At 32.7% G+C, this 25,664-nt stretch overlaps 1 protein-coding gene across 1 annotated transcript; it reads left to right on the top strand.

Moving 5' to 3' along the window:
* The first annotated feature begins 837 nt into the window (after positions 1-837).
* On the top strand, positions 838-25,431 carry LOC111064461 (two pore calcium channel protein 1). The gene is made up of 13 exons (XM_022352198.2): positions 838-1,057; positions 3,477-3,619; positions 3,914-4,078; positions 5,691-5,816; positions 7,503-7,816; positions 8,933-9,032; positions 9,582-9,762; positions 10,074-10,298; positions 12,159-12,278; positions 14,167-14,506; positions 19,237-19,547; positions 21,931-22,037; positions 22,930-25,431. The coding sequence occupies exons 1-13, from the start codon at positions 952-954 to the stop codon at positions 23,047-23,049; spliced, it is 2,358 nt and encodes a 785-aa protein (XP_022207890.1). The 5' UTR covers positions 838-951; the 3' UTR covers positions 23,050-25,431.
* Positions 25,432-25,664: the final 233 nt, after the last annotated feature.

The raw sequence follows: 25,664 nt of genomic DNA, 5'->3' as shown, positions 1-25,664 counted from the left end.
CTGATGTTAGCGTGTTTGCTCAGTTCTTAGTATATATGTGATTATGAGACTGTATATGGCGGGAAACCAACCGACAACCAGGCGCAGCGATAAAAGGTCGAAGTTGCGAAGTCACAGACCACTACACTGTGACTTCACCTACTGTGGTAATGCTAGTTTACCGAAGAGGTTACCTGCATCGGATGAGGCTGAAATGCTAGTGTGTGAGCGTAGAGACCGATATAATAATAATGCACCGGTGTGATGCATATACTACTGCAATACTAACGTTATAGGCTATCGCCATTTATAAGCAAAAAACTCAACCTCCCAAACTTCCCTTTTACTTTTGAAACATAATTAAAAAAAACTTTGTAGGTTCATCTCAAGGAGGATCCGCCTTGGTTCATCTAACCTAATTATTAATAGGTTAACTAAAATTGAGAAGAACTGAGATCATCTGATCTGATACATATAATTATTCAAATGCACCTTGAAATAGGCCTATTTCCCTACTTTCATGTTTCAACTCGGGCTGTCCAGCTGTCCAGGTGACAGACTAGTTAGCAACGTTGCCATCCTTCCCAGAGCATGACATTATAATTATTAAAGGAGTCTGTGGATTGATACCTGCACGAGGTCTACTGTCCCAGAACTATCTGGAATATTGACCTACATAATATTCAATATGCCAATAGTAACTAATTTGTCTTATTATTGGCATTATGATAGTGAACTCGTTGACAAAATACTCACCTGCAGCTCTGTATCTACTCTACAAGAGCATCCACTTTCGATGCGTTCGATTATGTGGGCAGCGGGCTGGTTCAAGCAATGGCTGTTTGTCAGCTGTTAACTGTCTGCAATCTATGTGGGCGGTGGAGTGGAGTAGGGAAGACGGGACGAGTTGTAATGTTGTAAACATTTACCGTAATAATAATTATTATTGCTTAAACAGATTGATTTTATTACATGGCTTTTCCAGAAAATTCTCGTAAAGCCCAAACTCCAGATGGATATGTTCGATTCAGTAATGACATTGCAAATGGGATTGATTCCTTACACCAGAGAAGTATCAGTAAGTACAATTATTTCTTATCGGATTCCAAAAATATAGGTTAGGTGCCTATTGACATTTTTTATACAACGTCATTAAATTTGCAATAAAGATTGTTATGTTCGGAACATATTTTAATTATATCTCCATTGATTTTCTTCTCGAATCGATTGAATATTATCTCTTGATTTGAACCAAAGCCTGATTCAATGAACAGGCACTTGAAGTTAATTAATCCAAGTAACTTGAATCATGCTCAAAATTAGATTGTTTAAAATAATAATTATTCAGTTTAGGATTCATAATTATTATGCTATTAATAGGATTAAACTTGATTGTGGATATAGCATTTTTTTTAATGTTTATCTGTATATATATATAAAAGCGAAATGCCACTGATCCATTCTGATGGTACAGAAGACAGAACTAAAAATCTACTGGACCAAATACGTTCAAATTTGGCAAGTATAGGGTTGCACTTGATAATTTTTATTGTTTTTCAATAATTACAGTAGCTCTATAAAGAAGAGTGAAAATTATAGGACTGCAGTGTTACCGATTCTCTCTTACCACTACCTTCTATATTAGATAAATTTGGTTCGACCGTTCAAGTTATTCCGTTATATCAGATATAATATTAATTGCTGGTAATAACTTAATACAATTTCATAATTTTTGAAATATTTTGATAGTTGCTTATGTTTCTTCATAGTCTCAACAAACAATTTTACAATATAGTACGTTGTTAGAAAAGGATAGAGCTATCTGCTTTGTCTAATGACAGAAAAAGATAGCAAACCAATGTGAATCAGATGTTACTTACTTACTTACTTACTTAGGTAGATGCTGACTTTATAACGTTAATCACACTATAAAGATAAAAACTTGCAGCATTATCAAAACGTATGTTGCACTTTGCACCTCTACAATACTTCCAACTTGAAGAACTGTTCCATAGTGTAATTGCTATCTTGTTTTTAAATGGGAGACTGATATAATTATATTTTCCTCCACCTACTGTCTAAAGTACTTACTTTACTCCCTGAAACCTAATACTAAAGTGTCACTTTTTCGCTCTCGGTAGTAAAAAACAGAAAAACTCCCTAGGGAGTAAAAGTGACTCCATTTAAATAACATGGGGAGCATCTCTATTTTGAAACTTACATTGTAATAGGTTAGAAGGTCTAAGCTCAGATGAGAAAGCATAATAGAGGTGTCTGTCATTGAGTCAACTGAATTCTATACCACAACCAGAAATTTGATTAACTCATGAAATATATGTTTGTATGATAATTATTATATTCTTAATATTAGTAGACGATAAAAATCTAATACAATTTTAAAAATATTTTATTCTATTCAAAATACTAGCCAACAAATATTTTTGATCTGCAATTCAAATCTGAACCGCGTGATCTGGAGTCAGCCATTTTTGGTAGCTGCTCAGCTGATATAATTGTTACAACTTTTGCCGATAGATAGCGCAATCGGCAGTGCCAATCAGGCGACCGGTTTTTAGGTTTTAGATTTAGGTTATGTTGTTAGGAATCATTGTCACCAATACGTAAGTTATTAGAATGATTTTATTTGCAGATTCTATAAAAAAATGTAGATGGAGGAAAAATGTTGTGTACATCACGAGCGAAAAATACTTTTTCTCCCTCAGGAAAATTGCTGCCCTCGGCTTCGCGTCGGGCTTCAAACTTTTTCCCACAGGGAGAAAAAGTCGTACTTTTCACTCTAGATATACAAATAACTATTTCCTACAGTTACCTTGAAAAGTGACCATTCCTTTACTGATTACAGAACGAAAAGAATCACTTTTCTGCTCGTGTGCGCAAATTATTACTTTGCGTACTCAGCCATCCCAATCAGCTGTTGACATTGTTGGCGTATATTTTGAATGCGAATTCGTTCTATCTACATTTTTTCTGATTTTCAAATACATAAAAATGAGAACTCATTAAATTATACATTTTTAATATTATTAATTATTATTCATTATTTCAAATAATATTTTTTTCATTCATAAATTGAATGGTTGAAAAATTATTTAGAAATTAAGATTTACTCGAAATTATTCAAATTTTCAATTTAATTGGATTAATTTTATTTTTAATTTGAATAAATTATCAATTATTAATTTTCAATTGGATTATCAAGTTTAAAATAAATTAAAGTTGTTATTAATAACAAAATTATACAGACAAACATTTGATGGTTTTTAGCCATCATTTTACCCATAATCAACCACTTCTCATCATATTCAATGGTAACTGTAGGAAAAATTTAATGTGAAATACGTGAGCAAAGTTCCTCTGCTGCACTCAAGAAACCATTCCGCCCTCGCCTACGGCTCATGCGTAAACGTTTCTTTCGGTGCAGCAAACTGTCACTTTGCGCACTAGTTGCACAACTAACTATTTGAATTATGTTTCAGATAACTGCGATGATATTCCCAATGAGATAGGGAGTAGATCAAGCTTGAATCGAGATGTGGAGCTACGAAGCCCATCAGAAATCACCTCGGACACAGACTACAACTGGCAGATGAATTATCATGAGGCAGCTATTTTTCTCGAGGTATTCAATCTCTTCGAGCAATAAGGCATTCCTTTGATATTTTAAGTTTATTTACCCTAGTAACCATAGATTAGTGTGACTGCCCAGCATCGCTAATAAAGGTTAAATTCATTTCAGGCTTTCACTGTATCAGATTAGTTTATATTAGATTGATTTATTTTCAAACCTAGTCTACTTGAAGTATTCTAACAAACTTAATCGTAATTCATAGTTTTATCTCTATTTTTCAAGTAATCCAATAACATATATTTGTTATTGCAATGTCAATCTTTCACTTGTGATTTAATTTCTCAGGAAGGTGAGAATAATGAGAAATTTGACTCCCACCCATGTCATCCAGAAGCTCTACCAGCATACCTGTTAGTTCATAATCGACTATACTATACAGTGGATCTTGTCACTTCCATAATCTTGCTGGCACTTGCTCTCGGAGAGGATCCAGCTGTTCCTGCTTTTCAGGTTTGTAATCATTTCAAACTCAATTTATATTTAATATCGGTTGATCATAAATTGTTTAACCCATTCAATTAATGGAAGTATCGTTCAAATTAGAATTAGAGTGTTTAGAACTTCCAATTCGATTTTAAAAAAGTAATTATAATAGCATCATGATAAGTTGGATAGTCTCCTTCATCCTCAGAAAAAATATTCACCAGAAAAATTATTTTTCAGATAGATGACAGATGGCAGTGTGTCAGTCAGTATTGATGATGTCAGTAGACAATTATCATAAATGACTATAACGGTTCTCTGTTATGTCATTTGTGATATCATTTGTGATAGTTTTTCAGGAAGGTTAAAATAATGAGAAATTTGACTCCCTTCCATGCCACCCAGAAGCATGTTTCAAATTTATACATTTAATTTTAAGTGGGAACAATCATAAGCCCGAGCCCAAGGTACTCTCCTGTATCACTCCATAATCCACATAAACCTCATCACCTACAACTCCTTCTATGGAAACTGCCTGTCTCCTGTAAGAGAGAAAACTTTTAAACCAGGACAGGGAGGCGCCACGGATACCTATTTATTTAGTTTTCTGTCATATAACCCATGTCAGAGGTATTTATTGAACATGAAAAAACATTTGCAGTATGAAATATTGTACTTATACTTAGATCCGTAACATACTTAGTATGTATTTCCCTTGAGCTATCGTGCAGCATCATCCCACTGTAGAATCTATATGTCGGGATGCATTTAGTTTAATATTCTAAATATAATGTAAGTATAAATATGTTATTTATACAATAAATTGTATAATCTAGGCTATTTCTACCTCTTGAATGCTGTAAATAGCGCTAAAAAATTAATGAGAACTAATTATAGTGGTGAATTTTTTTTTGTTATTATTAGGTAGTGTAAAAATAAATTAGAATAACGTTTAAATAACATGAAATATTAGTTAATATACAATAAGTGTTCGCTAATATCATTTCCAATGCTTATCAACATGCGTTTGATAATTTTTTGAATTTTGAAATGTTCATTCCCACTACTCCAACTGATAATGAATTGAACATTTTACAGCCTATATTATATAGTACAGATTTCTGACCGAAAGTTCTATTTCTTCCAGCAATATATATGATTCTTTATCTGTAGATCTAGTGTTGTGCGCTTGATCTACATTGCGTGTTAAATGAGGGTTTCTTTCGGCGAAGATGAGAACTGTATGTATGTATAGTTGTCGAACGCTTAAAACTTTATAATCTCTAAATAGCAGTCCCGTTGGGTAGAGTCTGGGTCTGGGTCTGAATTTGAGTATTTTGGACTGAAGAATACAGACAAAATCCAACATATTCTACATGGGTTTCCGCTTACATATCACTCTAAATTAAGCTCTCCGATTGGCTGATTATCAGCTGATTTCTGAACGCCAACCCAATCAGCCAATCGCAGAGCTTCCTGCCTGCTGACTCGCTTGAAAAACGCTTCGTATAGATTGGCAGTAAGAGTTATTGCAAGTCTTATGTATAAAGAGAAAATTGGATCATGCGATGCTTTTGTCACTGTGATAAACAAAATAAATTTAATTTGACTTTATCTGGCAGTTTGTCGATTTTTTCAGCTCCCAGTATGGGTTCACAGCACTATTGAGTTGTTCTGTCTTTTCATCATCGGATTAGAATTGGGATTCAAACTGCGCTGGATTGGTTGGACGACTATTCTGAAGCATAAAAGAACAATGTTGAAGGTGAGCGTCCACCATTCATTTGAAGTATCGCATAAAAGTGAAATATTCTTCCTATTTTAACTTTGAAATTGGAAATGCGTCCCTAGCCGAACAGATTTGAGTCAAGAAGAGAGATCGGCCCGTAAAAAGGGGAGGCCACAACCAAAACTAGGACAAATTGATCTGTCAAGGCGTAGTCAAAGAAGAAGAAAATATCACATAGTAAAAATTTAATGTTCAATGAAGACTCATTTAACTAGCGAAAGATGCCTCTGAAATATTTAAAATACTATACTACTTCATGGTTGATGTTTTCGCCAACTAGAGAGATCAAAATTAGTAGCCATCTAAATTTGTATGGAACATTTCGGTTTCAATTTTTTAAACTCCAGAATTGATTAAATCTTCTCAGAGTATGATAGAATTAAAATTAATCCATACAAAAGTGTTTCATTTATAATAAAACTTATTCAAAGATGAGAAAACGTTATGTGTTCTTGTGAATACCAAATTGTTAATTTGTCAATAGCTAATGACCAATCGTAGGGCTTCACTCCAACCATATAGGGTTGGTGAAAATTATGGGAACAGTTCAATGTTTCATTTACAAGTATATTTGACAGTAGGTTTTATTGGGAATCCTGTTCGATTGAAAAAACTACGTTTCTGCAGCTTGAAAATTTTGGCCCGCTTTTTTGGATCCGCGATTTTAATTCAACTTCATTTTTCCTAAATGGAAAGGTGGTCATATGATCTCGATACAGAATTCCAAGAGAAAATGAATGGTGAAAACTGAACATCTATTTCTCAACCTGTTTCAAATTATCCCCATTTAAAGAGATACCAATAAATCATACAAAAATGGGATACATGAGTACATTAAAAACCTGACGTATCAAATTTGTTTGTTGAAAGTGGTAAATATGTGAGCAAAAATTACTAAAAGTGTTTACTAACACTTGAAAATGTGAAATTTGGTAGTTTCGATTTTTTAAGATTTCCTATGTACTCATTTATTCCATTTTTGTATGATTTATTAGTATCTTTGAATGTGAATAACTGTGAAACGGTTTACAATATCGATGTGCAGTTTTTGCCATTTTCTCTTGAAATTCTGTATCGAAATCATGTATTAAATGACCACCTCCCCATCCAAAAAATGAATTTTGATTCAATATGGTGGACTAAAATTTTAAAGTGATAGAAAAGTAGTTTTTTAAATTCAAATAGGATCTCCAATGAAACCTACAGTCAAAGTATCCTTGTGAAAGAAATATTAAGCTGTTTCCATAATTTTCACCAAAGCTGTATATTCTGCAGAACAATGTTTAAGCTTTCAGTTTACTAGAGATTGATGATGGTGTAAAAAACTAAACTATTAATTGAAATTGGTTTAATTAATTAGTGGTTTTGACGATATCAACTAGTTTCTATTCAATACAAAACAAATAAGCTTACTCTATTTAGTATATATATTTACTTTGTGAAAATACTTGAGGACTGAAAATTTTGTGAATTGAAGAACTACAAGACTTAACCTATTTCGGACTATGTGTTATCTAAATTTGGGAGAGGAATAGCACAAGGTTACCTTATTTTTCCTCTCCCTATCATTTTGATAATGTACTTAATTTATAAATGAATTAAGAATAAACAATGTATTTGTGTTTTTTTATTTGACTTATAATGTTAGCAAATTGTTTGCAGTGTGTAACTCTTGTGATAATGGTATTGGAAGCGCTAGTGATCCTCGTACGGCAGTCAAGTCATCTGAGGGTGACAAGAGCATTGCGCCCCATATTCCTTGTTGACACATGCCACCTTGGGGGTGTGCGTCGCTGTATTCGTCAAATTCTGCAGTCATTGCCTCCTATACTTGACATGTTGGCGCTGATCTTCTTCTTCGTTTCCATCTATGCTCTACTCGGCTATCATCTCTTCTCGACAAATCATGTCAATAAATCATTCCACACATTGTATGACAGCTTTGTTACAATGTTCGTACTCCTGACCACCGCCAAGTAAGTAGTTTTTAGTCGAATTCAAGTTCTAACATTTTAAATTTTCCTTTTTCTCATGATTTGCAGCTTCTAAGTTTTGGACATAGTTGTGGGTCACATGTGGCTCGCTCTGTCTAATCTGTGATCATAATTGTAAGTTCAAGTAGATGAACATCTCCGTCACAAATATAAGAAATACCGGGTGTTTCAAAAAGAATGATCCAATTTAGAAAAATGGTGTACACAAGCCAATTTTCCATTAAATTACTCACAGAAGTATCAAGTTTATGATTATGTATTATAAGATAGGTTCCATTTGTCCTCCTTTTGAGACTCGGACCACATCTAGACGGTAGCCAAATTCATCCCAGACTGGTCGCAAGATGTCTGTCTTCTCGGACTGTAGCTACTGCATCAGTTATCATACAGGAACGTAAACATGATCTTTAACGTTGTTCCTCCCTTAGCACTTGATATTGAGGAGCTCAAAACTAGGATAACTGATGCAGTAGCTACAGTCCGAGAAGACATCTTGCGAACAGTCTGGGATGAATTTGGCCAACGTCTAGATGTCGTCCAAGCCTCAAAATGAGGACTCATAGAACACTTATAATACATCATTATAAACTTGATACTTCTGTGAGTAATTTTATGTAAAATTGGTTTGTGTTCACCATTTTTTAAAATAAATATAACTGTTTGAGATTGGGTCGTTCTTTTTGAAACACCCGATATTATTTAGAATATTCAATAAATGAGGAAGCAAAAATAAATACCGAACTCATGTTGCATGATAAATGTGAAGTTGAAGCTGACAGAGCATAGGTTTGAGGTTATGTGGTGTAATTGAAGAAGTAATTATTTGAATTTTCTTGGTTGATGACTCCAATTAATCAGTTTGTAGTAAAAGTTGTAGTTTAATATCTTCATTAACTAGGAATCGTAAATAGAAATTCTGTTCTATAAATGCAAATGCAAAATTTACAGTTGAAAAAATATATAATTTTTCATTCAATTTTAATTACTTAGAATTCCATTTCCGTCAAATGCCAAAAAATTGTTGCCAAATCCTACAGAACTATCAACACATTCCTATTAATTATGAAATTGTGAATTATATGACTTGTTACTTTTCAGCTTTCCTGATGTCATGATGCCCGCTTATGCAATATCGAAATGGTACTCAGTGTTTTTCATTTCATATCTGTGCATCTGTCTCTACATCTTGATGAATCTTGTGAGTTACAATCTCCTGCCATTATTCTTAATCATTTTCCGTGAAATCTTTCAATTTTTTACTTTTTCATTCTCTAATTTGTTATTTATTTACTCAATCTCCTTCAAGTTGTTCCCAAAATTGCATATTACAGAGCCACTTTTTAAACTACCTCAACCCTATTGAATTAATGAAACTCTTTTTCAACCCCAACTTGTTGTATAATGCTTCTGTTGCGAACATGATTTGAATGTAGAAACAAAATATTTTATTGAATTAATCACGCTTTTTTTAACTACACTATGTTGTATAATAGATGCTGCAAACATGATTTCTCTGCACTGTAATTCTCTACTTTCATTTCTTTTTCAAAAACGAGGAATATAGAAAAGCATTTTTCATGTTATCTAGTTTTACCTATTTAAATACTTTTTAATGCTCGTGTACCATGGATCCTCACGAGTTATTCTTACATCTGATAGGAAACAGTTATACCGATTACTAGTTAATATATTATAGTCATTTTCATTAGAATTATTTCTTTTTGATTCAATCATTTGTTGTTTTCAGATGCTTGCTGTAGTCTATGAGACTTTCACTAGTATTGAGAGAGAAAAGTTCAAGAAGCTTCTTCTTCATAAGCAACAGGCATGTCATCATGCTTTCCGACTCCTGGTAACCAAACAGCATCCCGGTGAGCTGAGATTTCGACAATTCGAGGGTCTTCTTCGTTACTACAAGCCAAAGAAATGTAAGGGTAACACATCATTATCAATTTTCAACTTCTTACTTGGAGTGTTTAAATATTTATTGATTAAGTCATTTGATAAAAAAAAAACTTTTTAAAATTCGGAGACCAAATTTTCTCTCACTTGATTTCTCATCTAGGTAGGATACTTCAGATACTAGTGCCCGGTTTCTCAGTCGTTGAATAAACAAAAACTATGAATCAATCAACTTCTACCTATTGAACTAACTACGGTATCAATTCTTCTATCAATCAAATTATCATTTTAAAAGTTTATTATTTATCTTCTCTACAATGAATATGTTTTTTTCCAGCCGTACGTGATACCTTGTTGATCTTTAAACAACTGAACACTTCAAATTCAGGATTTTTAAAAATTGACGAATTTTGTAATATATATGATGCGGTGACATTGCAATGGGAAGCGCAGTATTCGAATATTCCTTGGTACCATGGAACATGGATTCCAGAACGGCTTCAAACTGTTTGTCAAATCACACACAATATTGTATCCGAGAAATATTTCGAGCATACAGTCAGTAAGTACCTGAATGCACTATTATGAAATAGAATGTTTTACATTTTACACTTAATATTTGATTAATTAAATACAATTATTACACATCTCAGTATTTGAATTGAATGAGAGATGATAGTTTATATTACCGTATTTAATTATTAATGAAATAGAGTGAATGACTCAAGTATTGTAATTTAGGGTGAATATTCACAGTTTCGAATCCTCTTTTAAAAAAATCAATGGAATTTTAGTTTAGATTTTTCTGTAATATGCTTACTGAATATTTCACTTGAAATATTCACATATACCTAACAATCATATTTATTACATTATTCTGTCGTGTTTTAAAAAGCACATAACTAGTGACCCCCTGGGTTGGAGAACTCGCTCATGAACTGTATTGTAATCTTTGAAACCCACATTTTTTCATTATACAGAGTTGGTGAAAATTATGGAAACAGCTCAATATTTCTTTTACAAGAATAATTTGACAGTAGGTTTCATTGGGGATCCTATTTGAAATGAAAATTTACTCTTCAAAAATTACTCTGTCGCTGTAACATCTTTTACCCTCATATGAATCCAAATTCATTTTTTTAAATGGGATGGTTGTCATGTGATACATGATTTCAATACAGAGTTTCAAGAGAAAATGAATTACGAAAACTGCACATTGATATCTCAACCCGTATCAGTATGTTGATGTAAAAGTTGTAAATTATGCTGTATATTAACAAGCTGAAATAATTTGTCAGCGCATGAAATCTGTTTGTCTGTGTGATAGCTCCCAAATAGCATCAGCTGATGTTATGAATGAATGAATGGAAAACTGTAGTACTGTAATTGCATGCACTGAATTCTCCAGCTAACTCAAATGATAAATCACAACAATTTTTTTCTTATTCAGTTTCAATGCTATTTTTATATCCTGAAAAAGGATGAAGAAGTGAGCCAATTTTGTTGTCCAACAAACTTGACCTGTAAAAAGGTTCGAAGAATATGTGTTCAAAATTTAAAGCTGATTGATCAATTCTTTCTAAAGTTATTGTAGAACATACAACGACTTTGGCCTTCAGTAAGTCGAAAGTGAGAACTCGCTAACGCTTGGCCAATAATGTTAATAAATAACAAGTACTGTATGAGAAATCATACTGTAAGACAGTTACGACCTAAAATAGATTACAGTAAAGCGCATAAAAATATTCCCTCTGTTCATTTTTCAATTAAAAAAAAATTTAATCAATTACCGTATTTTTCCATTGTCCTCGATAATGATAAATTTTTTCCACCTATCATGCTGAGTAAAATTCACTCAAATAGGAAATATGTTCTTAAATCCATCGATAACGTCGATATCGTTCACTCTCCAAGTAAGCTTGAGCACAGATTTGTTCCTATGATAATGCACACTGTGAAACGGCATAGTGAAGACTGAGCTATTAAAGTTTCATTCTCACACGGATGTCAGAAGTATTGGTTCAATCAATAACCATGTTGAATAGGTGTTCATTAGGAAAAGAACAACTGTAAAATTCTCCGACTTATTTGTTCAAGAGTAAGCATTTATGAATAGACTTTCACTGTTATTGAACAGATTGATTGGAGTTGTAATTTCCGCTAATGGAAGATGCTATTCCTATTTCGATCAACATTTAATTAATTTTAATAGTTATTTTAATTGTTTTTTATCAAATTCAGATTGATAATTCATGTTCATCACAACATGTGAGTAAACAAAAGTATCATATTCGAAGTTATTCTTCCTTTCGTTTCATCAAATTTTGTCGTAATGTACTTGACAAATGTCCTGTTATTTTGTGAAAATGTTCTACAGAGTTTGTATAAATATATTAATCCAACTTCTTATTTTGTGTTTCAGCCTTTATAATATTGTCTAATTGCTTAGCAATGTTATTTCGTGCTAGTCAGAACTATCCCGATCTTGAAAAAGCTGCGCATGTTTTTATTTCTTCCTGGGATGCAATTTTCTTCATGTCGTGTGAGTGTATCTCATCATATTATATTACTGTTGAAAGTATGTTATAATTGATCTTGAATTACTGATTGCATTATTGTTAAAAAGGATTCACAAGAGACTCCAGCCATAAGCTATCAATGGCAAATCATCTCTATTAACTAATTTTCGAAGTATTTGAAATTTAAAATGATTAAACTTGACTAATGAATGTTACAGAAACTTTGAAAGTAACTGAAAATAAAGTCCATCTTGATGATCTTATTTTTTATTGCGAATGATGCCCACATGAGCTTTTAGCGTGTGCATGTTTAATAAGAAGTGCGTGAACGATTTTATGATATGATCAAACGTCCGTCCATGCATATAATGGGATTTGAACCCACAACCAGGTAGCGCTAGCAGACTGAAGGGTGCAACGCTTTGGTCGTTTCAGCTATCCTGGCCAGAATTTCGAATGTCATTGAAGATTATCTAAACTTCAGATAACTGTTGCTGGTGAGATGTGATATCTACAACATCCCAGTGTTTTCATTATTATCTAAACACTTCTCACATATAGTTTTTAAGTGTTTTCAATCTATTTATGTCTTGTGTCTCCTGTTTTAATTTATATTACAAACTTTAAAGTGTTTTCTGTTTTTTGTAAGTGTAGAAAACACTTTAAAGTATGTAATATAAATTAAAACAGGAGACACAAGACATAAATAGATTGAAAACACTTAAAAACTTACATTAGAAACGGAAATTTTCGAAAACTGAGTTCATTTCCTCAACCGAGCAGACAGCAGTGAGTGGTACAGTTTTCAAAACTGTAAAAAAATTCAAAAACTGTACCACTCACTGCTGTCTGCTCGGTTGAGGAAGGGAACTCAGTTCTCGAAAATTTCCGTTTCTAATGTAAGTTTTTAAGTGTTTTCAATCTATTTATGTCTTGTGTCTCCTGTTTTAATTTAAATAGAACAGTTTTTTCCTGTCTTTATTGTCTTTAAAGTGTTTGTTTATATATATCCACTTATATAGATAGATAGATAGATATATAGATTCCACTTTTCAATAATGTTACAATTTTAATCAAAATAGTAAATTTATTCATCTTTATATTTATTATTTTATTGTAACTTAACTATATTGTACAAATTTGTAATTTCATGTGGAAATAAATTAAATTGAATTGAAAAAAAATTGAAACTGTTCTCCTGTCACTAATCAAATTAGGATGATATCTGCATTCTGCAATAATAAATTATATCTACCTTCTTTCTGTTGCAAAAATTCAAACTGAGTCTGCTTTTAACTAAAACTGATAACGTTACTATTTTTAGTCCAAAATACTACGCAAAATATGATTATAGGAACCACATTTGAGTGATCTTACCCCATTTCTTCACTCATTGAGACCATTTCTCTACCCCAAAAACCTTACTCATCAGTAAATAATCAAAATGCTTTATAGGGGTTTCAACTTTGTATTGAATACTTCAACTTTGATCTCAAGCATTTCCTTCAAATCTCAAGCATTAATGAACAACCTTTATGGTTGCTTCATTTCATATAAAATACTACAACTTGTTAAGTCTTGGGGCGATGCCACACGAGCGTTTTTCAGACGAGTCGGCAGAGCAGGAAGCTCTCCGATTGGCTGATTCTCGATCAGCCAGCTTTTTGAATCCCGAACGCCAACCCAATCAGCCAATCAGAGAGCTTACAGCCCTGCCGACTCGTCTGGAAAATGCCTGAAAAAAACACTCTTGTGACCTCACCCTCATGCATTAAAAATGATCAGATTGCTATGCCTTCTGTAATTTCATATTTTTGTCTAAGAGTAAATAATTCTTTCATTGTTTATCATGTTGTAAATGATATTTTGAACTAAATTCTGAATATAATGTATTCCATTGAATTATTTTAGGCTATGCTATTGAAGCTTCATTGAAGGTTGTTGGTCTCGGTTTGCATCAATACTTAAACTCCGGCTGGAATTGCTATGACATAACTGTGACAACCCTCACTCTAATGAGTATCTTGCTGATCAAGATGTTTCCGACTTGGACTTTTCTGGTGATTTTCCGACCACTGCGCATGCTCCGATTGTTCAAAAGCAAGAAACGCTACAGGGATATTATTGGAACAATGGCACTGTTGGTACCACTGATGTGTTCCACGGCGGTTGTCATGCTTGTACTCTACTATTTCTTCGCTATCATTGGCATGGAATTGTTCGCCGGTTATGATATGAGAAATTGTTGCAAGTGAGTGGTTTTTAAATTTATTTAGATGTTAACTTTCATCTTTTTCTCTTGTGTTCTCCATTAGTTTTTCTCAAGTGCGCGTGGCCTACTTAGTGTCAACACAAACGGTGGATTGCAAATACGTTATTTAACCATTGGCTAGGTAGACGATGTCTAGACAATGTCTAAACCTATCAACAGCTGTGTGATTTGACGCGTTTTAATCATTTACTGTTACTAAACTGAGTTTACAGTAAACTTGTCAACAACATAATTATGTTTCCGTCCTTATAAATTCTACCAGATTGAATGGAACTTGACAAACACAATATGTGCGCAGAAAGCACATCATGTGTATGTCAAGCCAAGTTCAATCTAATATAAATTATAAGGACGGTAAACGGTGCCTAGATGTTCAGATCTGAGCGAGAGCCAGAATCAAACAGATGAGAGTAGGACTACAGTGCTACGGCGTTGCCATTGCTAACCATAGTTAAGACACTGTCTACTTGAAACACAGCTGATCTGCGATTAAGCAATTTGTATCTACGGCAACGAGCTAAAATATAGTAAACTATAGAGTGGCTGAGTGGCCGCTATTCCTGTTACGAATTGAACATGGGCAGCCATCACAGAGAGAGGCAAAAGCGGCGCAAAATTTGAATGGTCCTATTGATATAATGGAAACTTGCATAAAAGACAAGGTGCAAATCAGTTATATTTAATAAATACTTCATTGAACATTTTAAATACACGTATTACAGTTGTTATACATCCATAAAATTAATTGTTTGAATTGCTTTACTTGAAGCCTTGGTGAAATTAATGTAGACAAGTTACAGTGTTAATACTGCTTAGCCGTACAAGTGCTCTACTAAGTTGAAATGCCATACCGTAACTGCAAAATTATGATTTTAGAAATTGGATTATTTTTTATGCTATTTTGAGTAAGGAATTCGAAAAAACTAGTTTATGAAGACGTTTCTTTGATACCACTTACGGTACTTATCTACATTATCTCTAAGTTCAAAACAAGAAGGCAAAGTATGATAGTCAAAAAAATAACAAACTAAGGCGGAAGGCCGGTATTAGACGGTAATATTTCTGTCATATGCAGATCATATGAAATAAGTTGTAGGAAATCATATTTTCATATTTTTTCATGTTACCGTCTAATACTATTACTATCTAATACCGGCCTAACATGATCATATAATATTAGCTGATGTCTATAGTTCATTCCAGTCAAGTTTGCAATACCATCATCATCATAAATGTACCTAAACATCACCTATTCCTGCAGTGGCAGACTGGCAATAGAGGCTCTTGTTGCCTCTCTCTGTCATGGCTGGCCTTAGTTGGCCGTGTAACACATTGAGAGCACTGAAAGCACACCAACAGCCGCTCTATGGTTTACTATATTTTAGCTCGTTGATCTACGGTGAAAATGTTTAGCCAATGATCACGGAGACAACGTCTTTGCAATCCACCGATAGTGGAGCGACGAAGGTAGAGTGTATCTTAGAAGGTATCTGACAGTGTTTGAATAATGCTTGTTTCTAAATGTCTTCGCATCCTTCTACCTTCCAGGCTTCTACCCTACCTTTGCCACTCCAATATGTCCTCACTCATCAATTAGCCTACTTGAATATATGCATTATTTTCAACCCTCTCAGCTACCTTCTCTGATACACCCCTCCTTCGCCGCTCCACTATTTTTTTAATTCTTAGCCACATCTCAAAATGAGTAGGTACTAAGGCCACCACTATGAAATGTATCATTTCATGTTGCTAGTATCATATTATTCTTGACTTTTTGTATGTTACACTTGCATACAAGAATGAACTGTATTAGAAGGAAATATCTACTTCTAGGGGCACTTGGAAATATCTTATCAATAATTTTCGTGTATTGTATTTTGTAGGGCTTCTCAATATCTTGTAAAATGAAATACTTGGTAGCCATATTTTTTTTATTGACTCATGTTTCAGTACTGAAACCATTTTCAAGTGTCAAACTGAATGACTTAAACGTAGACAAACTGGTATAAGGTTGGTATAAAATACTAATATTCATAATATTCCCATAATCATTATTTACTTATTACCATAAGGGCTGCTAGAATTACGGTCATAATCATGCCTTCATTTGTTCGCAATAGAAATAATGCGGCAAGATAGAACTGTCCTTTGTTTCATTCACAAATTGTAAATAAATAAACAGTCTCAATTTTATGTTAGGCTATACTCACAATGGAAGTGTACGAATCGAGTCGCTTGTCATGTTCATTGTACCTACACTAGTTTTTTTAGTTTTACGTTTCTGATAGGTTTTTTAGAACTTAGTTGCCAGAAGCCATTAGACTTTTTTGAAATTGTATATTATCGGCTTGTGATTAAGTTAGTAAACTCAAACTAATATGAGTAATTTCACCACTTTTCGAAAAATCGTAATCATTTAACGATTTTTTTCGCTAATCCACTTCAATTCCTAACCTCGCTTTATTGAATACTAGCAGGTAACCCGTGCTCCGTAAGGGTCTATTTTAAAACTTTACAAACTGAAAACTTGACGTAATAAAATATTGGAAAATTGAAAATAGGCCTATAACCATCCTCGGTTGATAAAGAATCTTTATGCAAAATTTCAAGTTAATCAGTCCAGTAGTTCAGACGTGATGATGCGTCAAACATAGTTTTCCTATCCCGTTACGTGTATAAGCCAGTTCTTTCCATTATTATAGTATAGATGTATTATTTATCAGTATCTTTGAATGAGAATAACTTTTGAACGGTTTGAGAAATCGATGTGCGGTTTCATTTTCTCTTGAAATTCTGTATCGAAATCATGTATTATATGACTGCCTTCCAATTTATAAAAATAAAGTTGAATTTAAAGTAGCGGTTCCAAGATGGCTGACCAAAATTTTGATGGGACAGAAAATCAGTTATTTTTATTCGAATAGGATCCCAATCATACCTTTCATCTAATCTCCCTTTTAAAAGAAATGTTCAGCTTTCTATACAACAACTGGAAGCATGACAAATTGAAAACTTGATGTAATGAAATCTTGAAGAATTGAAAATAGGCCTATAACAATCCTCGGTTAATTTAGAATCTATATGCAAACTTTCAAGTTAGTCAGTTGAGTAGTTCAGACGTGATGATGCGTCAAACATAATTTTCCTATTCCGTACCTGTATAAGCCAGTTCTTTCTTTTATTATTAGTATAAATACGGTAACTGAAGAAAACATAATACTTTAAAAACTCAAAGTATCGATTAGATCCTCCTCAATTTGAATCAGGCAGCCTTTTGCTTCCCCATTTCCAAACAAAATACCTACAAATTCGTTTCACTCCTAATTTGTGTCTAATAGTAGGCCGACATTAAAACTGAATAATATCAATTATTACGGTACTAATTTTATTATGATCTATTCATGCATTTCTTATGAATTTCAATGACACAGCATGAAATCCATGTTCATTTCATTTGTACTGGTTGCAAAATTTTACATAGAATTGATGAAATCTATGATCAATCTTAATGAAAACAACTTCCTTCAAAAAATAATTTATAAATAATACGTTTCGAGGGAAAAAATTAAGTACAAAAAAACGGAAGAATCGGGATTCGAACCGAGGAACACTCGCGCCGCAACCGAGTAGCCTACTTTACCGCTAGACCACGGCTGCGTTCAAAATATGTTGCCTTGTACTAACCTTATAACTTCCTTACTTATAAAGAAAAACATTTTACAACAATGTTAGCTATCCTGTATAAAATGTCATGTCCCTTGAATGGAATTTAAACATTAATTCTAAAAAATCTAGAAAGAAAATTTAAATTTGGGCTTTGAGGAGCACGATTTTGATATTTTTAGAATCTATGTGCAAAATTTTGAGATTTAAATCATTACCGTTTTTCCGGTATGCAATCCACAAGTTAACATGTTTTGATGCGAACAAACACAACCCTACTCTCTTTTATTATATAGAAAGAAAATAAAAGAAAAAATACTCGAGTCGTCGAGCAACTGAGTTTCTCAGCAATCGTAATTTTTTATCATTTTTGTTAAGATCCTTGTATACGGTAATTTGATTTGAACATGATAAAAATGTTTTATTATAAGCTAATCAATTAAATTATAAAGAAATAACTCGGACGTCAAAAAACTAATTACTACTTTAAAACGTCAGAATAGTGTATCACATGAAGCATACATTTAAATTAGCAAGTATAGTTTTATTTAAACCATTTTTATTAAATATAGGTAAGAGTCCAAAAAACAGAATTGCAAAAATAAGGTTCCTGTTATTGTTGAGCATTTTTCTACTACTATTATCATCTTCTATTGTTAACCTTTAGATTCCTTTTTCTTCTTGATGCTTATTTTTTATTTTGAAAATCTGCTCAGGAATGTAAAGAAAGATTGACCATTTTCAAAGTGTATTTTCACTTTGTTTCTATATTGACTTTCCAATACAATCCTTATTTTTTATTCAATCATTTTTACAATTGTTTTCTTTATATATAAAAGGAACAGCAGGCTTAGGCCCAAAACTGTCCCTTCACGAATTTATACACATATTAAAAGTGTGTTGCAACGTAGATTGGTCTACATCAAGATATTATCTTGAATATCATTGTTACTCTTCATATTTGGATTCCTGATTCTTGATTATTGGTTATTTTATTCTCAGTCATTATGATGTGTTTGAAGATCGTGTTAATTGTATGTTTTCAGAGGAACAGCTGTAGAGGAGTTCTACAGAGCTTCGAATGGCTCTGGAAATGCTACATCTGCAATCGGCTATTACTACTTGAATACATTCGAGAACTTGGCTGCTAGTAGTGTAACTCTGTTCGAATTAACCGTAGTGAACAATTGGTTCATACTAATGGATGGCTACGCGTACGTGTTCCATCCACTCAGTCGATTCTACTTCATACTTTTCTATCTGTTCACCATGATTGTTCTGACTATTGTGGTAGCTTCAGTGCTGGAGGCATTCCGATTCAGAATACAATACAAGAGGCAAACAACAAAAAGGGATGGTAAGACACATTATTTCTTATCCTTCCTTCTAGATTAAGAATAATTCTGATAAAAGCTTCCATCTGAGTGAAATTGAGTACAGTAGGGTTGTGTGATAGAAGAAGGTTGTAACATTTCCGAAGTATTGCGCCAGAAAACTGGATTCCCACATATCATGCCGGCGCCACACTCTTGCCGAGTGCGCACAAATGACGACGAGCCGAGAGTGTGGATGGCTACTATGCCAGCGCTCGCCTTCACTCGGCTCAGCTTGCCTTCGCTCCGATTTTCGTGAAGACGAGACGAGCGAGCGAGCGGAGGTTAGTGGCTCCTAACCACTGATCTTGATGAGGCGCTCGTCTTCAGATCACATTGGAGTGTGGATGGTAGGCCGCTCTTATTGGCCGTTCGGCGAGCGACTCGACTAGAGTGTAACCTATAGTCAGGTCCACATTATAATGGCAGTGTACGATTCACAATATTGTTGCTGTCCTTTTCTATCATACAACAAAAAAGATAGCGCTATCTCTCTCTCGCTTTGCAATGCCAGAATATTTTATTTTTACTTTTGACAGTGAATGTACAAAAGTAGACAAACAATTCTCAGCCGCCATTTTTTTCTTCATTCTATCAAAATACTTGAGTACACAAGTCGTATAATTGATTTAAAATGTATTTTTGAAACAATAAAATAATTTTTGGACATTACCGTATGAGAAACACAAATTAAAATACCTGAAATGACATTTTAAAAGTTGATAACTAACCATCCTAGACTCCATCCATGCTTCAGTTAGGCTACACGTATAGGTTAGACCTACTCGTACTGTTATAAATAATATTGAAAGGTTATTTCAGAATTATTTACATTAAAATTACTTTTTTGGATAGGATTTCTATTTTTCTAAAAGAAATTGGAGTAGAATACCTACCAAATAACTTAATTTCTGTTGTTTTGAAATTCAGATTGATGTATCACAGCTTTTTAAATTAGCCGCCATTTCAGATTTGTATAAAAATAAAAATTTGATCTCAGTTATGAAAGCAAATTTTTGAATAAAATTATGAAAAAAATATATTTTCTTGATTAATTTGACATTAAATTGATTATTTTATCAAGGAAGTGATAATTATTATTAGATCAAATTTAATGGGATGAATTGAGTAATAGATGTGTACACTCAGTGGCAAAATGGAGAGACTTGGCAACGTTTTTCTCCTATCTTTCTTCACTGCCATTATAACGTGGACCTCACTATAGGCATTAGTATCAGAGTCTTTGTCCGGTCTAGTGAAAATATTCTCCCAATTAATTCCAATGGCACTATTCATACTCGTTTGGGCGGGCTTAGTGGTAATAGTCCCCTTAGAACTCAAAGGAAGAATATTTGCACTGAACCAGGCGCGGACACTGATACTGATCTGTGGGAATCCAGCTTAGACCGAATACCTATGAAGAGTTGCGAATTTTTTCAATGTTTCGTTGATTATAAACTTTGTAAAATATCGATTGAAAGAGTCTGAGCTGGGCTAATAACAGTAGAATAGAATAGATGTTTATTTCATCAAGACAATTATAAAATACAATATACACTTTTTACAAATTAAACGTACCAAACAATAATGACAATATGTTTGTTATGACAATACTCTCTCTTTCTAGCGAATTATTTGCCCCTGATTCAAAGAAATTAATGAGATTCAAGAAACAATATTGATGAGAATTACCCTGTTTGAAGCAATAAAAATGTTTACTTCAATAAAATTCCCAATTGGTATTGAATATGAAATTATATATTGGGTTTCAAACGCACATTGTACTGTATCAATACATATGTATTAGTACATATATTATGTACAATTGTTCATTATGATAAAAAAGTAAGCACCTCCACCTACGATATTGTCATCACAAATGGAGGTTAGTGAATTTCAGTATTTTTCAAATCTCTTGAATACCTCTGGGAGAGTCTTTATTCTTCAAGATCTCATTTCATTAAGTGCCTATTTTGACCATTTATAGAGGTACTGGGACAAGTGGGAAGTTGAGCCGTTTAGTTCGTCAAGTCTCACGGCATCACGTTTCAGTTGTAGGCAGCAGGCTGATACACATTCACCTACTTAGTTGCACACTAGTAAGGGATAAGTGAGAATGGGTTAGGGAGATGTTAGAGGTTAAAGGTTAGGTGTTGGTTTTTTATTTTAAATTACAATAATCTGGTACTATTTGATAATTTTAATACTAAATATTATGATAATGTATCCACTGTTCTGAAAGCAACAGGACTGAAAACTGTAAGTACTGAAGTTGTCTACCCGGGCTGATTCTTGTTCAACTAAGATCTTGATGAAGTAGATGTCACCCATATTTCTATGATTTCTAATGGATGAATTTATTCACAGAGGAAAAGCTATTACACGAGGAGGTGCATTTAAGATGGGATGAGGTGGAAAGTTGGATTCCAGATTTCCATTTGCTTGAAAAACTCAAAACTGACTTTGTTTTTAATGTAAGTATTAAATCTCATTCCATTTTTTAATTTATCTTATACACTCCAACTTGTGTGTATTAAACTCTCAAAGTAAGACTCTCTTGTAAAGACTCGCAACTTGACTGTTATTTTAGCTCGACAAGGTTAAAGCCTGCTAGTTTATTTATTTGTGGATACAATTACGGATTATAAAAATATGATTTGGATAGAACAACAGGTTTGGCCTAAACTATTCTTCTCCCAAATTTTTATAAAGAATAACTTGTGCCAAAAAATAGTTTGCTTTCACTTTTAAGAATTCAATTTTACATTTCCGTCCAAAAATATATAAGGTAGAGATTTTGAATGTAGAAGGATTAAAACACCAAATTATAGCCAAATATTACACTCTATTATCACGGAACATTGAACAAAATTAGTTAATTTCAGAATATTTGAAGAAAAAAATACTCACAACTTCTCACTTCAAGTTCACTATGGCCATAGTTGGTAGATCATTTGTGACCTCTCACTCTTTGGTAATCATTTTTGGACTCTCAATGTATTGGCACAATGGCACACATCCTGTTTGGATGGTTCGTGAAATTTTTCTCTTTCCCAATATTTTTTTCTATCCAAGTGTTTTACTTTTTTCTACTTCAACAATGATTTTATATAGCACTATTTTCCTGTATCATTGATCGCACTTTTTCTGGCACTATATAAGTGAGAAGTTTTTGAGTCTACTTGAAGCCAGATGCTTGTGCAAGCAACATTAAACATAGTGTATCCAAGCATTGTAAATCCTTGTAACAAATATATTCCCAATTCTTTTAAAATCAATTCTATTGAATTAATACTAACATTAATAATATTATTACTATTATTATTACCAAAAAATATTAGTATTGTTAATATTATTATTTAACAGGGTACTGCAACATACTTGGGATGTCGCCCTCGTAACAGGGAAGTTCTTCAAAAGAGAATGTACAGGAACGAAATGGAAGAATGGCTGAAGGAGAATGCAATGAATGGAGAACAAAACTAATGTCACAAGTTATCACAAATTGATACCAAACAACTATTAATGAGCACCATGTAGCTAATGTGTTAGTTTTAGATTGTAACTTTCCACTAATTGAGGTGTTTACTGTTAAGTATTCAGCTTAGTTTAACTTTAACGAATCAACAGTATTATTTCGGTGATTAATTATTTATTTTCTTTAGTTCCTATTTTAATAGTGTATTTTAATAATTGTTGAATTTTAAATAATTTATTTAGCTTTTGCACATTTGAGGCTGGGCCTTGTTTTGTTAGTTAAATTCTTATCACAGTCTAATTTGAAATTTAATTTATCACAAAATTAACATGTAATAATATTGACTACTTTTCATTTATATTAATATTGACGTATGGGGAATTATAATGGTTGAAATAATTTCAAGAATGGGTAGTGCAATTTAGAAAATGAAACATTGAAATAAAATGTACAGCTTTCAAGCAATGTTAGGGTAGTTTGTGTAATATTAAATATTTCATAAAATGAGATAATAAATTCGTATTAAGGTATATATTTTGCATAGAATATATTTGAAAATCTGAAGAAATGTATTTTGAAATAGATATTTGTAGACATACCGGTAGATAATTATACATGGTTTTTTGCGTAAGGAACCTTTGAAAATTTTATAAAACTTGGATTATTCCAATTATCAAAAAGTAATAAAAAATAATATTTTTGGTTGCACTGCAAGTAAGATGTCACATAAAAACGTTCATTCATAATGAAATGAATCTCAGAGTAATAATATTACTATAAATAATAACAATAATAATGTGATGAAAAAATTCAAAGCAATATTTATAATAAGGTATATCGGTATTGATTGATAAGCTAGCTGCCTCTGAGTGGTCGAACTCTCCTGGTTCCCTGTCATTAAATTATATTGGAGCATCTTCCGCCTCATAACAATGAAGTCATCAAAAGAAAAACCGTAATAATTGTAAAAATGCATGAAATAATTTGAATAACTTGATAAGCAAGATATCGAAAAAATTGAGAACTTCTAATATTTCTTGAATGAAATTATGTATTATTAGAACAATGGTGATTTAAAAGGAATTTGTGTAATGAGTTTCTCTGGAAAGGTTTGTCTAGACTGCAGATTCAAGGAATTTTAAACTGGTTCATTTCTATGTAATATCTATGCTCTGAATCTGAAAATTGGTTAGTTGCTTGACAGTTTGACTCGCGGCCATTGTCATCTTTATTCAAAACCCACCTTCTTTATTTTTGAAAGAAATTACTAGAAAGTTCTAACAATTCAAATATTTTGATAGACTTTTTTAATGATTCCAATTAATGCAATTTAGAAAGACGGCTTTAATTTTAATCTATCATTTCTTCGCATTGTATAATCAGAAAATGAAGTTAATATCATATTTCATTCTGTACAGTATTTTACCTTGATTCGCTTTCATGGCTGATACAATGTGTTTTTCACTAGTTGACCTCTTTCTAGGTTTTATCACAGAATACAGCATGTTGTATTCTGTGGTTTTATCATCCAGTGCTCCCAGTATTATTCAGGATAATAAGAAGCCCTATGCTTCCACCTAGCAGATACTACATAGGCTATTAGTTGTCATGTACTACTTACCACGCTACTTAAAGGTAGCATGGAAGAATATCTAATATTGTGAATGTCTATCGTTGCAATATCATAGAACTTACCAGAGATTTAATTCATTATAAGTAGTGGTGTTTTTACTTATATATATCCTGTACTTTGTTCTTTACTGTAGATGTTGATGTTGATTAAATTTAGAATTATTGATTGGCTGGTTGTAAACATAATTTAATAATGTAGTTAATCGTTTACTGTGTTTATGGCATGGCAGCTACCGGTAAGGCATCTCGTAATATAATTATGTTTTAAACATAGAATAATTTATTTCCATATCTATACAAAACCAACTATTGTTATGCCGTTCTCTATTATGCTAATATTTCTCAGGTATTATCTGTTTTACAATCAAATATTGTTAAATTATTCTGAAAAAATGGTTCCCATACCTTATGTTTATGACTTGTCACGATCAGGCTCTAGTATCTCACCGAAAATCATAAATCTAGTCTAGTTTTTAGATTCTATGTTATCTTTTAATCTATGTTGTTGTCCATCTTTTAACTATGAAGCTGCTTGCTTTCGCAGGAAATAAGTTAGCCTACTTTATAAGAAATACTAGTTTGTCAGATATAAGCTATTATTAACTTTTTTTATTGTAATTGGTTGTGTCTATTCATCCACCGATTTCTAAATCTTTCAGTTTATATTTTGCATCCGATTTTTCTGTGCTGTATTATTTATCAACCTTAAACTTCCTATTGAAACAAATATTATTGAGTAAATCTTTTCTTGACACCCATTCATGGAGTGATTGTGATTTTTATTTTTTACAAATAAAATAACAATCTCACTAGTCACTTGGCGGCATGTAGTGAAACGGGTTGGCTGTAAGGGGTGATGTGCAGGCCAACTATTATTATTATTATACAATGTTGTGTTTAGTTTTAAGCTTAATCTTTAAAGCTTTTATTAAGCCTGTGTTACATGTTTAGCAACAATATGAAGAAGGAGTATGCGAAGAAGTGTAGTTAA

The sequence above is a fragment of the Nilaparvata lugens genome, chromosome X (genome assembly GCF_014356525.2).
Source record: "Nilaparvata lugens isolate BPH chromosome X, ASM1435652v1, whole genome shotgun sequence".
Lineage (NCBI taxonomy): Eukaryota > Metazoa > Arthropoda > Insecta > Hemiptera > Delphacidae > Nilaparvata > Nilaparvata lugens.
This window is presented reverse-complemented; position numbering and strand designations above follow the sequence as displayed.

Excerpts from the sequence above, each read along its gene's own strand:
- LOC111064461 (XM_022352198.2), top strand. The coding sequence starts at position 952 with ATGGCTTTTCCAGAAAATTCTCGTAAAGCCCAAACTCCAGATGGATAT. Across the intron at positions 4,079-5,690 it reads CAGCTGTTCCTGCTTTTCAG|CTCCCAGTATGGGTTCACAG; the intron begins GTTTGTAATCAT and ends CGATTTTTTCAG. Across the intron at positions 14,507-19,236 it reads GATATGAGAAATTGTTGCAA|AGGAACAGCTGTAGAGGAGT; the intron begins GTGAGTGGTTTT and ends GTATGTTTTCAG.